This window comes from Neopelma chrysocephalum, unplaced genomic scaffold (assembly GCF_003984885.1).
Source record: "Neopelma chrysocephalum unplaced genomic scaffold, ASM398488v2 Primary Assembly neopelma1_97, whole genome shotgun sequence".
Taxonomy (NCBI): domain Eukaryota; kingdom Metazoa; phylum Chordata; class Aves; order Passeriformes; family Pipridae; genus Neopelma; species Neopelma chrysocephalum.
The window spans coordinates 6,056,719-6,077,332 of NW_020897760.1; the positions used below are offsets into that span (position 1 = coordinate 6,056,719).

Sequence of the window (20,614 nt, forward strand, 5' to 3'; positions counted from 1 at the left end):
CCCGGTGCTGCCCGTCCGCCCGAGGATAATTTGCTTTTGTTTGTCGTTTCCCTGGTCACTGGCAGCGAGGCAAGTTTTGCTCATTGGCGTGTGCGCCGTTCCCGTGTCGGACTCCCCGGGAGCTCCGAGGTCACCGCGATGCGCTGTGTGAGGGAGTTTTGGCAACTAATGTATAGCGGGCTTTGCAAGTTTTCCTATATGGCAAGTTGCGAAGCTTTTTGTGTTTCATGAACGTATACAGAACTTCTTTTCTCAAAGGAGGCAATTTGTACAGTTATTTTTATCCAGTGAACATGGCAAGAGGTAGTGTGTGAAATGTACCTTTACATTTGGAAATTTGTGTTTTCTCTTTTCTTAGAAAGAAAAAAATATTTGCTTTTTTTTGTATTTTTGTCTTCTCTCCACCTTCTTTTGGTATCTTTAAAAATATCTTTGCAAATGGTTTTCACGTATGTTTAACAGTGTTTTAATATTAAATATAATTTTAGCTATATTTGTGGTACCAATGGAATGTACTAGGTGGACTTGCCCTAAAAGTGGTGCTGATGAAGACCTGCTTGCAAACGTTCAGTTATTACAGAATCAGCTGAGGAGAACTGAAAAAAACCTTCAAACAGTAGAGAAAGAGCTTTCCAGGTATGAGTGTGTTTGGGAATTAGAACTGTCTGTCTCTCATAGTGTGAATCTGTCTTGTTCAGTGTAATGGATTACTGCAATTAGCTCCTTTTGTGCTTTCCGTTTGAACAGTCTTGAATAAACAACCCTAGTAAGCAACTTAATGAAGAAAAACTAGAGTAGTAACTTTTCACTCTCCCTCCTAACACTAGTACAAATGAACATTACAGCCACTGCTTTGCTGAGGCGACAGACTTCGCTCTGGAGGATTTTGTACAGCCTAATTATAACAGTCAAGGCTTTTCCAACCCCAAGAAGAATTGTGGTAAAACATCTCACCAAGATTTTCAAAGAAAACCCAAAGTAAATATTGCTCTTTATTACTTATTATTATTACTTTGGTTTTCTAATCTTTGCTGGTTTTGGATGTTTTTTGGCTGGTAGGGCTTGGAGCGGGTACACTGTAGCACTGGACAATGATATCAATTGAGCACTCTTAAACAATATGGTTTTTCTGCAAAGTTTCCATTACAACCTTTCAATGCTTGAAGGAGGTTTATAAGAAAGATGGGGACAAATTTTTTAGCAGGGCTTGTTCCAATAGGACAAGGGGTAATGGTTTTAAACTGAAAGGGGATCAGTTTAGATTAGGTGTAACAAGTAAGTTTTTTACCGTGAGGGTGGTAAAACACTGGCACCAGTTTTCCAGACCGATGTTAGATCCCCCATCCCTGGAAACATTCAAGGTCAGGTTGGACAGGGCTCTAAGCAAGTTGATCCAGTTGAAGTTGTCCCTGATCATTGCAAGGTGGTTGGACTAGATGTCCTTTAAAGGTCTCTTTCAACCTAAACTATTTATGATTTTATGATGTATATATTGCTTATGTATTCATATATAAGTGTGTGTGTGTATATAAAAATATATTTTTGTGTCTAGTCTTACTCAGTATCCACAACTTCGGATAAAACTGTGGAAGAAAATGAACGTCTTCAAGAGCAAAATGCATCTTTGACTTCTCAGAACCACTACCTAAAGAACAGAGTGGAAACAATGAACTTTGAATTGATGCAGTCAAAAACAAAAGTATGTATCTTTAGCATATTCATCAAAAAGAAAAACAAACCCCAGCCCCCCCAAACATCCCAGTAACCATGACTTTTGAGTTTATAATTCCAAGCAGAATATGCTGGTTTTTTGTCCTATCTTAAAGTTTAATATCTAATATGTATTTAATATTCAGTATTAATATTGAACAGAATATTTTGGAATCTATTTCTCCATGGGCAAAACAACTATATTAATTATGAATTCTAACTATTCATGTTCCAAAGTTTAGTGTAAAGCCAGTAAGCCATGGAATGAAAAATACATTATGAAAGAAAATAGTTCAGTATATGTATTTAGTACTGTACATTCACATGTCTGAGCTACATTGAGATTAATGTGAATAATAATGGCACAGTAGTCATTTGCATAGGAAATGAAGAGTTAACCTCAGTAATCCAAATTAATAAATTAATAAGTGAAGATGGATTAAAAAGAAATATTATATCTAATAAATGATTACTGATTTAGTATATACTTGTCTGTACAGGTTTGTTTCATGACAACTATATTCTTGTATTTGGTTTGTATATAATGTTAATAAAACATAGCTATGCTTAGTGCTTTTTGTTTGAGAAATGTTATCTCCAAGACAGTACAAATAAATAGACAAACAAAACATTTGACTACCTGACACTGAAAGAAGAAATACTTGAATATAAACTTTTTGGGAAAAGCAAGAGACTGGACATATAAAGAAATTCCTCTGCTAGACAGCATATCACATTGGAACTGGAAGGGATGTTAAATGAGCAGAAAACTGGAGGTCAGTTGGTGTAGATGAACAAAGGTAATTTACAGTAGGGTTAAGAGCACTGTCATTCAGTAAGCAGATTGTTCTTAAGTGTTATCACCCGAAGATATATATGCAAGTGTTAATGCAACTCCAATTATGTTTGTATTTCAGATTTCGTATCTTGAATCCACTTTAGGTACACATTTAGTCAGCGTTCCGAAGTTGAAAGAACAGATTTTAAACTTGGAAGCAGAAGTTTCAGCTCAAGATAAAATTCTGAAGTAATAAGTGTACTTTTAAATCAATGTTTTATTGTTGTCTGCTTGCTAGTCCAATCTCTTTTTTGGGATGACAAAATTACTGGTACTGTGTGAGTCATGTAATCTGGGGTCTGAAACTTTCATTTCAGAGCCAAATATAGGAGGAGGGAGGTGATCTATTTTGTGCTGAATGTACTTCAAGAAATTCAGAAAAAATTATAAAGACTGGTGGAAGAAACCAGGTTATAGTGTGTGCTAAACACAAATATGCCCTGATAACTGAATAGAGGGATTGTGTGCTACATGACTGCATATATTCTGTTGTAGCAAGCATACATATTTTCAAACGTGATGGTGCACTTTGTGATATAAAGGGTCAGCCACCTGGGTCCTTGGCAGTTGTGACACCTGATGCCTATTGATGAGGTTTGGACACCACTCTAGACTGCAGACATACTGCTGGGGAGTCTGGAGACTGCGGGTATTCCAAGCCTAGTCTAGAGAGATGCAGCGTGTTTGACTAGTGTTTCTCAAACATCATGTGCAGAAAAGAACAACAGAAATCTATTTTCTTTACAAAAAAGTTCCTAATTTTTTTGTTATGCTTTATTTATTTGCTAGAGATGCAGAAGATAGACTAGATCAAAACCGGAAAACAGCAATGGAAAGAGAAAACATGTTGCAAAGATATCAAAAGGGCTATAAAAATCTGAAAATGGAGTTAATTAAACGGAGCAAGCAAGGAAAGAGGTACTAAGTCATTTTAATAAATGGAATACAAAATAATACGTGTGTGCTTATTTCCATTGATAGTTATTTATTTTGTGGAATCAAATTACTTTTCTGCTTTAGGGATGTTATTTTTTAAAAAAGGGGAAAATCTATGTGAAGGTTCTGGTTATTTAAACAGGCACATTTAAAATCTTGAAATTAGCTGGTAATTGCAGACTAATATTGTACACTAGTAACCAGTTTATCAGCTGCTTTTTTCCCTTCAGGACAGATGTACTGCAGTGGAGAGCTGAAAAGTGTCCAGAATATATTTTTCCTAAATTATTTTTGTCTTTGTCTTGCAAGAACCTACAATCCATGCTCAGTATTCAGCAGTACTGAGTGCTGTATTTTTGGGGTTGGTGCAAGGAAAGTGATAAAGGCGCAACATAATAGAGAGAACATTTTTGTTATCCTTAATATTACCTGTCTATATGATACTGTTGAAAAGGGTTCTGTAATTCCGTCTCCTAGTGGCTCTGTGGCTATTGGGAGGGTTAGCTAATTTCTTTTGACTGTTAGAAGTCACCATGTACAGTCCTATCACTTCCAAAATGTCATTTTCAAAAAGTGAGAGGATTAAATAAAAAGATTCCTATCTGCCCTATTCATTTAACTCCATTACCTGGGGCAAAAATTAACTGATTACTTGGGAAAGCATTTCCTGAACCTTTTGAATGCAAACTCTTTGTTTGGTTTGTGTATCTACCCATAAAATTACCTCTAACCTTCTTATAGCAAGACAAATGTAAATACTGTGGGGCTTGCACTGCTGGTTGAAGAAATGTGTTGCTTTATGATCACCATTTAGAGCATGTGGAGTTGGAGCTACTTGTACTTAGTTACCAGTTGCAAATGTAAATATTTTGGTGCTTAAGAAAAGTTGAGCCTCTGCCAGGTGTTAAAGGCAAGTGTTATGGCTAGTGTTAGCAATTATTACAGTTTTCTTTTAATCATTAATTGCCACAACTTACTATTCTTTGGCCAGGGAAACTGAAGTGCTTTAGACTAACACTGTTGTGTTATTCTGAAATCCTTTTATCCCCTTCTCTGAATACTTTTGCCGTCTCCAGATGGGTGGTGGTCCTCAGACTGAGAAACACTGCTCTGAGGGTTGGCTGTACTTAGAGGAGGTGTTGCCCCATGCCCACAGCTCCCTTAGTGGAAGAGAGAAATGTTATTGAGCAGCAGTAATTCTTTGTGTGCCTGTGTTGGGTGTCCTGAACAGACTGCATACCTGAGCTTACTGCTCCAACTTCTTCCCTAGTGAGTAACAATAGGGGAATGGGCAGGGGCGTGGTGATAGAGGGAAATACTAGGGATTGTTCCTTTGAGCAGTTTCTCACATGATATCTATGCCTTGGAAAGTTAGATGAGGAAAGGAAGTACCTGGAGCAATTACTTTAATAATTGTTTTTAGTAACTGGAGGAGATAGTTACATAATGGCTGGAATTTGTGGTTTTTGAAATTGTTTTGCTTCTTTGGCTTTGCAGAGCAGAACAGCAAAGAAATGAAGCTTTGTTGAACGTGAAGGAGCTGACAAGAGCTTTCAAAAAGTATAAAGTAGAAATAACTGAAAAATTAGAAAAGGTGAGAGTTTTTTCTTCACTAGTTTTTGCCATGTTTTTAAGATTTTTCTTCTTCCAATAAACAAGTCAGCTAACAGCAACAGGTTCACCAGTGAGTCAGTCGTTTCTGCTTGTGAGTGGCAAAGTCCTAAGAGAGATGGGATAGGGTAAGCAACTATTTGTGGTGATAAATTCAGTTATACAGTTTTACACTGTCTTTGCACAGTCTGGACAGTCTGCATCTTTAGAGTATCCTAATAGTGCTGTTGTTTCTTCTGTCCCCTGCTTGCCAGCTGGGAATTTTACATTTTGGACATATAAGATCCTTTCAAAAGAACTCTTTTTCTCTGTATGTTTAACCTGTTAAATGAAACATGAGCTAGAGGACAACTAGGATGAAGTCATCTCCCAGAGTTCCAGTGATCAAATTGTTAATGCTTCCTGCCTTGTGGGAGGAGAAAATATAGGTCTGAGACAGTTAACTCTGACTGAGATTTTTTTTAATCGGACTTCTTTCCACGTAGAATGAGATTGCCCACCATAAATATGCCTTAAAATATTAAATTAATTTTTTCCCAGATGACACAAGAAGAAAACTTCTTTGCCCCTTTTCTTCACAACAGTGAGCAATAGAATTATTTACAGACTTACCAGAAAGGAAAAAAAGAGCATAGTGTTTATAGTATTCTTTTAAAAATAGCCAGTTGGCCATGGAAGCTTAGTTTATTGTTGTACAGTAATGAAAAAAAATTGCTTTTTAAGGCTAAAGCTGAAGAATTAGTCTTGGGAAAACGTTTAATTAATTGTGAAAAAGAAAAAGAGAAGTTGAATGAAAAGTGTATCAGCTACAGAAAGGATCTAAACATCCTAGAAGAGCAACTAAGGTAACGCAAGGGCTTTTAAAAATCTCTATGGTTTTTTGAGAAGGAATTGCATGATACAGTTGTCACTGTGAATATGCTGCTCCATTCATGTAGTTCAAACCAATAATTTTTTCTACATTATTTTCCATAACTAATCCTTAAATGTTTTAATCCCACATGCTGCCACACATTCCCAGTAAGATGCCACCCTCCCCAAGCCTTCTGGGGACATTGGTTCCCTTGGTCACTCACTGCTGCCTGTGCTCTGTGGGCACTCTGGTTTCATGTGTACCTGTGCTGCTGCCTGTGCCCTGCTAATGCTCCTACCCTGTGAGTTCCCTGGCTGGAGTGAAGGATACCCTTGGCATCCAATGGGGAAGCTGCACTCAGGCTGCAGTGGAGGTTGTGGTGCTGACTGCAGCTTCTGGGATGGTCAGACATGGCTTTGATGTTTTCTGTCACAACTCAAAAGTCCTTTTCCACTTACAATTTTTTATGCTCCTTGTATGTTTTGTTTCAAGCTGAATGCCCCTTTTTTCAGCAGTCCTTTGTAATTCCCTCGTGACTTTAATGGGGGAAGACAACCATGAGCTGGTTGTCTTTGAAGTTGTTAAGTTTGGACAAACACCTGCACAGACATTTTGGGGTATTCTGTTTACATGCATTGTCCACACTCACATTCCTGTCTAAACCATTGTTCTTTAGGCCATTTTGGCAAGATTGGGCAGTGTGTGAACACCCTTCCATGAGTTTGAGCCTACTTAATAGGTCTCTGCTGCTGATGTTGTTTTTTTTTTCTTGACTGTTCTCTTTTTTTCTGCTCAGTTACACCAGGTTTGGAACTCACCAGGGCCTTTGCTGAGCTAATTCAGTTTGGTAAACCACCAAGTACCTAAAAAGTAAATAATTTGAGATGAGCTAAAAATACATTTGTCTCAGTGTACAAGCAGATATGAAGGGAGAAATGGGACCCCTCCTTCTCTTGTTAGTAACAGAATGAAAGAGTAGCTCAGTCTTAGTATCTTCATCCATTTTGATTTTATGTATTGTTATATAGTTATTTTATCCTGTTCTTAAATTGCCCTGGCTTCTGCGCAGTTAAAGCTGTTTGGTTTGTTTCCTACCAGTGACTGTCCTGGCAGTGCTCAAAATTCCATGAAGTTGCTTAAGAAAGAGAAGTTGTTGACTCTCTCCTTTTGTTTGCTGATAACACTTTACGTCTTGGTCCTTAGGAACAGTGAAAGCTTAATAAAGCAGCGAGAACTTTTCTGTCCTTTGTATAGAGCTAAGCCTGGATTTTGAGAGGGAGGAAACTGGTAAAACAGTGCAGGTATGGTGTGTTCTGGTACTTCTAATAATGAAAATCCTCTATGTTGAGCTGTATCTTTTAAATGCCTTTTTAGGCAGTTAAAGGAAGAGAATAGTAGCACAAAAGAAGAAATTAAGACTCTAGAGGCAAAGAACACTGAAATGACATCAATGCTGAGTCGGTCTGATCAGAAGATCATCAAACTTGAGAGTGAACTTTCTGAAAAAGAAACTGTGCTTAAAGAGCAAAATGCTCTAATAAGTGAAAATGCAGAGCTGAGAGCACTTACTGCACAGCAACATAACCACTTGAAATTATGTCATCAAGAAATTGAGAATTCAAGAGAAGAGCTCAACATACTAGAAACCATTATTTCTCAGTTGTCTTCAAGTACATCTGAAGAGGTACAGTAACAAATATGGACTTAGAAGTGTATTATGTGTTGAATAATTTTAAGAATCAAGTTATCCAAACTTTTAACATTCTGGTATATGTGTCTTAAAATTTATATGCTGGTATAATACCTTAATTAATCATGCTGTGAAGCAATATAAAATTGATTTTTCATTGATCTTCGTTTTCCCTTAACTTTTAGTTTAAATGGCACCATTTCAAACACCAGCTTTTGAGTTCCCCAACAAAAGAAGTTATCTCAGAGTCTTGTGGTGAATCAAGTAAACCTTTGATTGCAGACCCAAGGTATAACTTTCTAGTTACTGAATTATGGCAAGAATAGGCAGATAATAAGGTGGTGTTAGAACTAGGATATAGAAAGAATGTTAAATAGTTGTCTCCTCCTTTATAATAGCATTAAACTGTCAATGAAAGAAGCTGAAATTCAAAAGCCTCGTGCAAACTTAACTATCTGTACTGGAACTGAGCATCTGTCTAATGATAATGAAGGACAAGAAAATAGCAGGTTATGTGGCCTAGAAACAGAGCCTGTCAAATTGATCAGAAGTCAAGGAGGTAAGCTTTCTGAAATAGCTGTGCAATTCTGTCTGATTAATCCACAGAACAGAAGTGTTCTGGTGGGGTTTAAATTGTTTTTATAGTTTTATTTTTTAAATGTATCTCTGTGAGCTATGAAGTATGGTTTGGTTGAACAGTGAGCATTTTGCCACCTTGGAAACTGTCATGTTCTCCAGGCACAATATTCTTTCTTTTGCTCGTTAAGTTACTTGTTCAGCAATAGCTAAGCTAGGAGTTGTGCTGAAATGGAACCATGTATTTCTTTCTTAGCAGTTATGCTAAGGTCTTCATATTTTTGTTGATGCTCTTCTCTGTAACCTGCTGTTGCAGTATTTCTGCCATTGCTTCTGTGATTACTATCAGGACTGCTCCAAGAAATTCCTTCAGGGCATCTAATGATGCTGTCTTGGTTTCTTCTTGTTTGTTGGGGTTTTGTTGGGGGCTTTTTCATTTGTTTTCATGAGTCATAGCTTTCAGTTACGTTATACGTTTGTATGTACTTGTATAAATTAATCTTAGATTTGTTTGTTCTACTTTGAGAGAGGAGAAAATGCCAACAGTTGGAACTTATAAGCAAGCAATTTGAAAAGATGAGGCGAAGATTCCAGAAAGAGATAGAAGAGTTACGCACTAAACTGACAAAAGCAGATGATGAAAATTCTTCTTTGAAGAGCAGCATGGCTCAAAGGACCAGCCAGTTTCAAACCATACAAGAAGACCTACTGAAGAAGGCTTCAAAAACTAGTAGCTTAGAGAAAGAAGTAAGTTTTTAGCAGCACTGAAAAAATGTCACTTCTTTTTCATTTCAGTAAGCAAAGACAGTGAAGACAATAGTTATTGTCTTCAGTTAACTGTAATTGCCGTATTAATTTTAAAATCTGATTTATTTGAGAAAAATCTGAACTAAACTTTTCAGCAAGCAGAAAAATTTAAAGATAGAAGCCTCAGTTTATTAGCTGTTGGAAATATGGTTTTAAAGCTGATGTAGTAGTGCGCTTTTCTAGTACTACTTTGAGTTGTTATGTGGAAACTATGCTCAGTCTCGTTACTTTGGTGTGGTTTAATTAATGTGTAATCTTAGGAAATAGATGTTGAAATACACTTGTATTTTTCCTCATTAAATGTTAGTGCAGTTGCCAGAGATAAACATCATTACCAGAGAGTCACAAATGAAAGAAATTAGGCTTCAGCTCATCTCAGGTTGAATAAGTTAAAATGCTAATGTTTACATTCTTATGCTAATGTGTTTATAGAGTTCAGCATAATGGGATTTGAAGTATTTCCTAATAATGGACGTAAATATTATAACTCTGGAATAGCTATTTTGCTCACAGTTATCATTAATTGGATAAATTTTAGGTAAATTGTCCTGAATCTTTCTCTTTAAGTAATAAAATTTAATAGATCAACAAAACAAACGATTAATTAAAAATGCTATAGTAGCACCTAAAATGGAACCAGTGATAAGAAAGTATATACAAATACTTGAATAAACCCCTAACAGTTGTTTACATGCTGTTTAGTGCCATGTTTAATTTCAGATAAGAAAGAAATCTTCTCAACTTTCTGAACTTGAGGAACAGTTGGAAGAAAAGACTATTGCTTATTCCACTACTGCAGCAAGAAATGCTGAGTTGGAACAGGAACTCATGGTAAAATGTTCTCAATGAGAAACTATATTTATGTAAAAAGACATAAGTGGAGATTAAAGTTTAATTTAACAGTAGTATTCAAAATGGATAGACTTTCAGATCTGGTAAATAATCTGTGCAGTTTTTAGGGTATGCAGTCTTTGAAAGCTGAATCTTGTTTCAAATAAAACATTCCTTTTTCCCTGCCTTTGAATGTGGTAAGTTATTAACAGACATGTTACTTTTTCCTTATGATATGTGCAATGAAGATCTGGTCCTATTGAAGTCAATTGTAGCATTGCCATTTGTTTCAATGAAATACATGTAGACCTGTGACTAAAAAAGTCTTCAAAATGCTATTTTAAACGTGCCATCTCTCCATGGGAGGGTAGAATTTCTTTTTATCTTTGTCAGAAGTTATCTGTGCCACAGTCCACCTTGGCAGACACCTTGTCTCTGTAGCTGCTGCTTCTAGTGATTCTTCTCTACCTGTGTTACAGATGTGACATCCTTTTAGATGACACATGCAGCGTGTAACTTCAGTATTTTCTGTGTTGTTCTTTTACAAAATCTAGAAACTAGATGATCAAATAAACTGCTAATATCACAAAATATTTTTATTAAGTCTTTCTGTTGTTGCCGTTTCCCAGGAAAAAAGCAGACGCATTCATGAGTTGGAAGCAACTATCAGTGAAGAACATGAGAAAATAAATTCTGCTTTTGAAAATGCAAAGTTGGTTCACCTTGAGCAGCACAAAGAGATGAAGAAACAGATAGAACTAGTAAGACCTTGTGTGCTAGTATGTTAGAGTGTTATACTTGGTAACTTTTTCCTATGTTAATTTCTTTGTCTTTCTTGTAATTGTGAGACACATCCATTTAAAAAGTTATATTAAGAAGTTCATTCTTCTCCATAGGTTTCCTGACTTTACTACATTTTCCATCTAACTACACAACTGTCCTTCTGAAATATTCATATCCTCTTTTCTGCTCAACTAAAGAGAAGTAAGGACTTAGGAAGTTCTTTGCTCCAAACAAAGCAAAACAAAAAAAAGTATAGCTTTATTGCCTACTGGATTTAAACCATGACAGCTTCTAACCATGTTTTCTTTTTGGCTGAACCTCTGCCAGCCTGAGCCTTATGAGCATCTGTGTTCAGGGAGAATAGTTGGTAGGTTTTTCATTCTTTGAAGAAGAATTCTGTTGCTTCATGTGATTAGAAATATAACTGTGGCTATTTCTAGCTGTTCAAGAAGCTTGTCATCCTTTACTGAAAAATGTATGCATGTCTTGGCTGATGACAGATTATTACACTCTGTCTGCTCTCATTCTCTGGATTCTCCTCTTGATTTAAGACATTAAGTGTTTGGGATTTCTTGATAATTTTAAGACTGTGCAATGCTGCTGATGGCAAGACTATTTACTTTTCATTGGAAAAGTGGTGGGTGAATAGAACTGAATGACATTTAGATGGAAAAATTCTTATTTAAGTAATAAATTATGATTTACTTATGAACAGCTTCAGACACAGCTGGAGCAGAAACATGAACAATTCATTAAACAAGAGAAAATAATATCTGTTTTACAACAAGAGGTTATACATAAACAGCTTCATTACATTGAATCATTGGATGGGCTGCTGATAGGAAGCAGAGAGGTAAGGTTGGCTCTTGACTTTCTTTAAATGCAAATTGAACAAGTGACTAATAATAATGAAAAGCACATCCATAAATACATGGGAAAATTGGAGAAAATTAAAGATGCCTATGTTTTTACTTTTTAATTCTTGTTTGACTAATTGACTGAACTAGTGTAGTCACCAGTTACTGCTACTACTACTATATATTGTACAAACTTCAGTGGCCTTTCATTTTCTTCTATCTCAGCATTCTCTTTATGTCTCTGGTTTGTCCCTTGGGCTTCTTGCTCTGATCAAAGGAAATAGATCTGGATAAAGAAAAGTTGCATCTGTTCTGCACTAGGTGGAAAACCAAGAATGTTCTAGTCTGATAATGCCTGCTGCTGCAGAATATGAAGGGACATCTGTCAGGAACCAAATTTACTTCAGAGTATCATGTACACAAATACATTATAGAAGCAATTGTGTTTTAAATACACTGATCTGGGTTTTTTCCCTTGATTCTTAATGTGAGTTTTTATTAAATTACTGTTACAATATTTACATTTTGTTCTCTTGAATAAAAATATGTGTACAAACAGGAAATGGAAAATCAAAATGTCAAGAAAGATCAAGGATTGAAGATGCTGGGAAGTCACTTAACAGAAGAAACAATCAAAGTTAATAAGTTCTTTGTTATTTTCAATTAATAGTTTTGAAGTTTGCAGTAATGGTGTATTTCCTTTTGTCCTCTATAGAAAAAAATTTTTATAGAAATTTGTCTTAGGTAAATATTTCAGAAGTCATTGACCTGAAGTTTTTCCATTTTTTTTCTGTTGTTTCTTTTTGGTTTGGTTTCAATTTTTTTAATTAAAACGAGTATGGTGAAACCTACAGTAAGGCATTATGCAATGCATAATTGCTTTATAAAATTATTGTAGTTACAAATAGGACAGACTTGTGCTTATTGTACTCTCAAAGTACAATTTTGTCTAACAGAACTAATGTTATGTATCTTTTTTGTCTAGATATGGCATATATTTTAGATATATATGATGCTATAATATTGGTCACGTTTTTAGCCATCTATACCTCTTCCTAGTGTTTGCCTGATAAATATTTTCCATGCAGCACTTGCCACAGTATCTTAATGAACCAGTGCCATGTGGTGATTTACCCCAGTGAGGTTTCAAACAGTGTTAAATCTCCAGGATATCAGCAGGAGAAGATACTGGGGTCTCAGCTGTTAGCATGCTCTTTCTGGGCTTGTGTTGGACCTGTTTGCTATCCAAGTGGCTTTGCAGTATTTGGGACATTTTACAGAGGTTTAAAATTAAGACCCATTGTAATTTCTCTTCAACAAACTCTTGAATGGGATGGAGAGAGAGATATACAGTCCAGTGTGATTTAGAAAACTGGTACTCTGCAAAATGGAAAGCGTCAGCCAATCTGCAGCTAAATTCAGCACAATTCTCATTGATGAGAAGTCTTAGCATCGAAACCAAATGGTTAAGAAAAGCTTAATTACTATGGCTCAAGACCTTTGGGGGTTTGTTAATTATAATTTTTATCTATTTGAGGTTATAAGATATTTGTTAGAGATTACTCAAATTCAAATTAATATTGAAAGGGTAAAGCAGATTAACAGTGTTGACATTGCTCAAAGCTCTTCCTTTCCCTTTTGGTGAAACTCTGGCACTGTCTCCCAGTGCAGAAAGGGAAAACATGCTGTTAGTAACTTTCTCAAAAGAAGTATATCAGGAGTGCTGTTTTTGTATCTGAGTGTTATTTTTGGAAAACATGTGTCAACTCACATATGATGATAATTCCAAATTTATTTATACAGTTCTATCTATAACAACCTATGATGGATTAATGATTTGGTATTGGGCATATGTCTGCTTTTAAATTCTAGCTACTGACAAATATTGGAATATCTTCTCGTAACTGATAGTCTCATCCGGTTTAAACACAGTCTAAAGTACTGTAATTGAATTTCACAAATAATTTTAATTTCTGAATACTATTTCAGTTTTAAAGTTTATCATAATCTTCCATTACTATTTTAATACTCTTTCGATAAAAATGTAGCTTTTTGGACATTTTATACAAAGATAACTTTTAACACAATTTTTAGACTAGCTAATACAGACCATGCCATGCAATTTTAAGTGATCTATTGCATCCAACTAGGTACAACAACTCGAGTCAGCATTAAAGGTATGTAAGGAAGAAGTTGTAATGTATTTGAGTCAGTCACAAGAAAATAAGAAGGTGTTTGAAAATCAGCTCAAAGACAGGTCTGAAGAGGTAATAGCTTATTTTACAACTCCTCTGTATTGCAGAGAACACCTGTTATGATCGATTTAATCTGAAAGTTTGTAAAATAACAGTGAAAACATTTGCAACAGGAACTGTGAATAGGAAGTAAGTTGGGAAAGATGATGCATTTTGTGAGGCTAAAGGGGAAAAATCATACTTAAGAAACACTTGATAAGCTTAGGGAAAAGAAGCACTCACGATAAATGAATTATTGAAAGAAGTAACAAATCAGAATTATGTGAAACAAAGCATTCTCTTGAGGAAAAAAATGGAGGGAGCAGTATTGCAATATAAATTTAGGTGCACATAATTGATTTGTTTTTCAACTATCTTAATGGGGAAGAAGTCCTGTGCATAAGAAAATGTTTACTTCAAGCCCCAGAGTTTTATCATACTTTCCACTACTACATGAAAGCAAGAAGGAATTGAGTTTAAATATTAGTATGAATTTTTCTTTGTGAGTATGCCCAACCACACGAACTAATCATATAGTAGGCTGTTCATGTCAGTGCTGACCTGCTGAGAGAGAGGCTTCCGTCAAACAGAGATTGCCAGACCCTGAAATTAAAAATCTCTTATGTATGTTCTTAAAACATTGACAAGTTATATTTAGAAAGCAAGGATCAAAAACTAGGACTGCTAAGTTACCACTATCTTAACCTACTTTATAAAGCACAACTCAGTGATGAATTATGAGGTCTGTTATGTACTGTTGCAACTGTAATGCAACTAAATTCAGAGCCAGAACTTCTATTGAATCATAGATGTGATTCTGTGCTCATTAAGAGAGAATAGCTATGCAAGTGAAAATAAAAATTTTTTATTGTAATGGAAAATAAATGTCTTTTCAGCTTGATTTTTTACAGAACGAAATAAAAATAAAAGATCAGAATATTCAGGACATGAGTGAACAAACTATTCTCCTACAAACTTTGCTTCATCATCAGCAAATGTTACAGCAAGAAACTATTAGAAATGGGGAGCTGGAAGATAATCAGATTAAACTTGAACAACAGGTACAGTATGGTGAGAAGTGTCTACATAAAGAGAGAAAATTAAATGCCTTTAGATGTGTTTCTGTAATACCTTTAAAATCTGAATGTTTCTTTGATAACTGAGTTGATAATTATGATTTTAGATATATCTAAAATAAAGAGTTTAGTGGTTTGTTTTATCTTAAACCAGGTTCTGTGCTATCAGAAACGCTAGCTCGCATTAGAGTGGCTAGGTACTTTGAAAATCAAACCCTAGACTGCAATTAAGGAGAGGTGCATTTAAATTCAGAAAGTTGTCTCTTGTTGTATTTACTAGAAACTATTTGTCTTTCAAATGTGCAAAGTTCTAGTCTTAAATTATATACAGACTGTAAAGACGTGCTGTGTTAAACCCCTCATTATGTTATGTGAGTTGCAAGACAAGGATGTATGTTTCTTTGGAATGCAATTTAAAAGTACTCTGAATACTGTTTGCCAGGTATCCACTTTGGAAAAAGAGCTTCAGAAGCAGAAAGCATGTGCAGCAGATGAGTTGAGAAAAGTAGAGGAGAAACTTCGGTTCGCTGCTCAGGAAGCAGATTTAAACAGACAGAAGGTGGATGGACTGAATTGTACAATCAGGTAGGTTCGGTGTAACAGAGGGATGTTCTGCACACAGACATGGATCAGAAAGGTTGCTGTCTGAAATGGTATTCAGCTCTGTAGTTACACACTTCAGCCTCTGTATGAGCATAGACTCAAATTCAGAAGGGAAGCTTCTAAATAGCAGAGGCATGAGTTTCTGGAACAGTTTTCCAGTGGAATTAATGCATGTCCTGGCAACCTATTTAGCCTTAAGATGGTACTTCATGATGCAGTTCAATTCATAAATGTATCAACTTTCTTGTAATTGTAGATAGTATATTCTAGGGGAGCTTACTAGTCTTACAGAACATTGTTTTGATTGCAAGAAAAACCTACTTAACATGACTTTTTTATTTCTATTTTATTCACAAACCCTTGTCTTAGAGCATGTAAGGGTATGCACATCTTGTTTTTATTACGTGGTTCATTTTTTTCTGGTTGCTTCTATTAGGCAGATCAAATTGGAGATGGATCAGTGCAAGAATGAACTTATTAATATGGAAAAAGAATTAGTGCAATTACAACAAGATGGTGAAAACAAAGTAGTGCAGATAAATCAGTTGGATATCACTTTGGAAGAAGCAAGATCAAAGCTCAATAAAAAGGCAAATGAGGGTAATTTGGCTATTTTGTTTCTCAGGCTTCCTTTCATTATGCTATTTCTCTTTATGTATTAGACATTTTTCCATTTCCCCTTGTTTTATAATCAAGTACATGAGAGTCAAAAAATGATAATTTTTTTAATGTATTAGTAATTCCATAGCTAAAAAAACCCAAACAAACAAAGCCAAAACCGACCAAACAACACCCCCACAATGCAAAAAAATCACAAGCTTTTTTTTAACATACCTTTGCAAATTCTCACTTCTGTAGTATATACCTTTACCCAGGTGAAATGAATAAGTAGTTTCCCTGTAAATTGGCAATGCAGATTCTTACTGTGATAATCAAATGAGGCACATACATTTCATAAAGGCATATGCTATTCACAAAAAATCAGCTCTTTAAAAGAAACAGAAAACCCCACAAGGGAGTCTATGGAAATAAACTTTCTAATCCATTATCTCAATTTAATTTAATTGTACCATTGTTTTGAACCAGAGGAATACCAGCAATTCTGCTTGCATTTTTCAAACCACTACATATTCAGTTGCTATATTGTCCCTGCACTTTCTCCTTGGCCAGGTGTTTTTAGATATATCCTCATATTTCAAGTCATGAATTGAATGAAAACATAGCAAAGACTTACGTGCCATAGGAAGGCTTTTGTATAAGAAGTCAGTGTTTTTCTAGATTGTCCTAAAAAATACTGATACTGAAAATTTATTATGACCACAAATGCTACTAGGTAGTGGTGTTGCATAAAGACCCTGACATGCTGATGATTAGGCATTTTGTCTTTTGTGGTGTGTGTAAAATAGTGAATGATTTAGAAGATAAGCTGCTTCAAAGTGAGACTTGCCACAGGGAAGACTTACAGAAAATAGCAGAACTAGAATCTGCATTACAGAATGCCCGTGGAGAATTAAAAATCACTTTAACACAGCTTCAGGAATTGCAAGATGCATTACAAAATGCACAGTCCTCTCTGGAGGAGAAGCACATTGCTATCATGGAGCTAACAACTGAGCTCAGGTAAGCTGATATCTTTTCCATCATGAAAACTTAGTTGTGTTAATTTTTCCTTAGGAATAGCAAGTAGCTTGGATGGCTTTTTTCTGATGTTCTTAGCAGCTCTCTATAATTTTGAGGTGGTTTTCAGCTGTAAGATAAGTTGATACTTGAGCTCACTTTTAATTTCTAAAAGTGGTGCTGAATTCTTTTTTAGGAATTCTGTTTTAAAATCTGCTAAAATTATTTTCTGAATCCCAAAGCTGTGAAGTAATTGTACTAAGAATAGTGAAATTTTCCAGTTTCCTTTCTGACCACAAATTAATGATACTTTCTTCAGTACTATTCTTTTTTAAGAACACATTTTCCTGATATAGCCAATTAAATAACTTGAATAATGAAATTGTTGGGAAATCTCCACCTGGAATACAGTAAACAGAATTATTCCATCTGGGTTTGTTTCTTTGCAATCAATTAGTTGATTCATGTTTAGGGTGATATGGCTGTAAGTAACAGAGCTAATGATTTCCAAGCTGGATACATGAAGCTAAGCAACTGAATGTGCATTAAGCAATTAGACATATGAGAATTTCAGGTATTGCAAGGGTGAAGTTGAAGACAAAAACCAAGAACTCCTTGAAATGGACCAAGCACTGAAAGAAAGGAATTGGGAACTGAAACAAAGAGCAGCTCAGGTCAGATTATTTTAAGTATGTTACTGACAATTGTTACTGTTATGTGGTAGATAACTTATGAAAAGCCTGCTAGGTTTGGTTGCTTTGAGGTATTGTCTCAAACTGTACTGTTACTATAGCCACAGAGTCAAGCTCAAAACCAGCTCTGTGTTACTGAAGCCTTATGGTACCAGGAAAATCAGGTTGTGCTCCCCTAAGGGACCACAGAGTTCTGTTTGGATGAAACAGAAGCCTCATACAAACCCTTCATTAGTTCTTCATTAGTGATAAAGTTATAAGACAACTGTTCTCATCTTGATGTGTGGTAAGAGGAAGAAAGAGCTGTGCTGAAGTGTGCTTGGAGATGATAGACTCCTTTCCTTGTTTGCACTGGAGCATGTTTGATTAGCTCTAAAGCAACCTCTAAATATGAAATGGGCTTCTTTGGTGCCCATCATGGGAAAATTCTTTTTCTGCCACTTATAATTAGCCTCTTCCTGCAGGAGTTACTAGCCTTTGTATTCAAGAATATTTGAGCTTCAGAGAGGAGAAGTGGGGATTTCAATAAATCTGTTTAAGCAACTGACACTGTAAGGAGGCCAGATCTTGCAATATATTTTTGCCACAGTATCCTGTGAGCTGCTCCAGGAATTCATCAAAGCATTTGATGAATCGATGGGTTTTTTTGGTTTGGTAAAATCTGTCACTTTCTAACAAGAGGGATTTGTATAATTACTCATTATATTTCTTTTAAAATGAGATATAGGCTTGTATTCTGTGTATATGAGGACCTAACATATTCAGTTATGGATTTTTTCCTGATTTTCCCCTTTTCTTTTTATGTTTGGCCACTATTTTTTTAAACAACATAGCTAGGGTGCAGTTTTAGAGAATACTCTTGAGGCTACAAAGGATTAATTTCATTCATTTTGCTATCATGGTTTGTAATATTGCTTCTTAAAATCTGCATACTAATTCAAAATAAAATATTTTCTTTTCTTCCTTCCTTACCTGTAGATTACACAGCTGGATATGACAGTTCGTGCATACAGGGAAGAAATGGAACAACAAATAATTCAATTACAGTGCAATTTAGAAAAGTCAGAGTTGGAAATCAAGGAATGCAATAAAAAGGTAATTCTCACTTAATTAAAAACAGTCTCCCTAACAAAGGGCAGCTAATTTTATGAGAAAGTCTGGTCCTGGGACACAATAGCTGGACAGGTTTAATCTAGAAGATGAAAACTGGTTTCTTATTGTAGGGAGAGGGAAGGGAGTACCTTTATAATGTACCAGCAAAAACACTTCATTTGTCAATTGAAACAATAAATTTTGCAGGGACATAACAGTGCAAAAACAAAAACTTATTTTTTCACTTGATATGATATAGCTCCCAAACTGCTCTTTTGGTAAAGGAATATGTTGACAAAATAAAAAATCGACAAGGGAATCCAAAGTCAACGGTAAAACTGATGGTTATTTGTGAGTTTTCTTTGTTTTGTGTTTTTGGGGTTTTTTTAAATCATTCTGGCTTTGGTAAAATATCAGTTCTGATTTAATTGCATTTTCTGTTCAGATTGAGAGCTTAGAGAAGAAACTTCAGCATTCTAAAGATCAGCTTCGTGAAAAAGAGTTTGAATTGCTCCAGAGAGACCAGGAAATAAATCAGCTGAAGAAAAAAAAAATCAAAGAAAACAATATAGCCTAGAAGCTCTTGAAAAGGTAAAATGTACACAACAAATTATCAATTTTTAATGCCATTACTGTACCTGCCTAGAAGGAACTATACAGTGTCTCTTTAGCATAAGTGTCTTAATTCTCCCAGAATCATTGTATTTTATATCCTGGTGTTTGCTGAATCTTAATCCCCTGAAGTTAAACCAGTTTAGTTATTTAAAAATTACAAATTTAATGGCACACTCTTAATTGTCTGCTTTCTGTGGAGAAATTTGAATACTGATTATCTTTAGTAACCCTATTTTCTGACTGTGGACAACATGGTCTTCCTTGAAATGAAACAAAACAAAATGCTGTATAATGAGAGCTTCTCATGATTTAGGTACTATCTTGCAAAAATTATTGCATCCAAAGAGCCCTGATATATGGCATGTTTATAGGAACGGGAAGTGAGAGTTTTTTGGCATAGTGAATGGGAGCATATGGATAAAATAAACTTTATAGATGACTTTATGAATTATACAAATCTTTGGTTTGGTGCATGAATCAGTCACTACAAGTATAAATGTGACCTGAGATAAGTAGGCTTTGTGCAGATGATTGCCAGCTAGAGGTAAACTCCAAAGCCACAATGGCTCCTGCTACTTTGGTTGTGCTGCATTTGTGTGTTTCTTTTCCCTAGGGTGAGATATCAGAGAAGGCTCATTTCTGTGTGGTCACCAAAAGCATTTGATCTGTATTCTAGATCATGGGGGCTTGGCAGTGTAACAGCTGAATATGAAGGTTGTTTCACTGCCAATTAAAGCAGTGTCAGCTCTCCCGTCTTGTTTTCTGTTAGGTTGTTTGTGACACTTGAGAACAGGACAGTGACTGCTGCTACCGTTCACACATATCATTAACGTATTTCCAACTTTTCCTGAGGGATGATTCTGAAGGAAAGAATTTCCTAGCTAGCCCCCGTACAACTGCTGACTAGACCCTTTCTTTCCAGACAAATTGCCTTGTTATTGTTTTTGCTAAGGAATACCAGGTAAGGAGAGACCTTAGAATGATATAAGAAAGGCTTTGAAAATAGACCTACTCCACTCATGTTCCTTTAGAGACTTGGGATGAAGGAAAAGAAATTTTAAGTTTATTTTCATTGTAATGAGGAGGATAAAACACTAGATTTTGGAAGCATTCTGCATAAAATACAAAATACATTGCAGAGGGCTTCTGGCTCCACTTAGAATATGATGTGGTTCCTTCTTTGTGTCCTGGGG

General features: G+C 35.5%; 1 protein-coding gene across 1 annotated transcript; it reads left to right on the forward strand.

Annotated features, from left to right (window-relative positions):
• The first annotated feature begins 45 nt into the window (after positions 1-45).
• Positions 46-20,592, forward strand: CCDC18 (coiled-coil domain containing 18). Its single transcript, XM_027694411.1, is given in 24 exon segments — positions 46-147; positions 489-636; positions 828-978; positions 1,553-1,699; positions 2,628-2,737; positions 3,338-3,466; positions 4,982-5,078; positions 5,819-5,940; positions 7,323-7,632; positions 7,824-7,927; positions 8,037-8,197; positions 8,741-8,961; positions 9,742-9,852; positions 10,482-10,613; positions 11,351-11,488; positions 13,643-13,759; positions 14,623-14,787; positions 15,245-15,387; positions 15,842-16,005; positions 16,812-17,025; positions 17,597-17,696; positions 18,693-18,809; positions 19,252-19,359; positions 19,362-20,592. Coding segments are annotated over 23 exon segments (3,261 nt in total). The 5' UTR covers positions 46-147; positions 489-505; the 3' UTR covers positions 19,431-20,592.
• Positions 20,593-20,614: the final 22 nt, after the last annotated feature.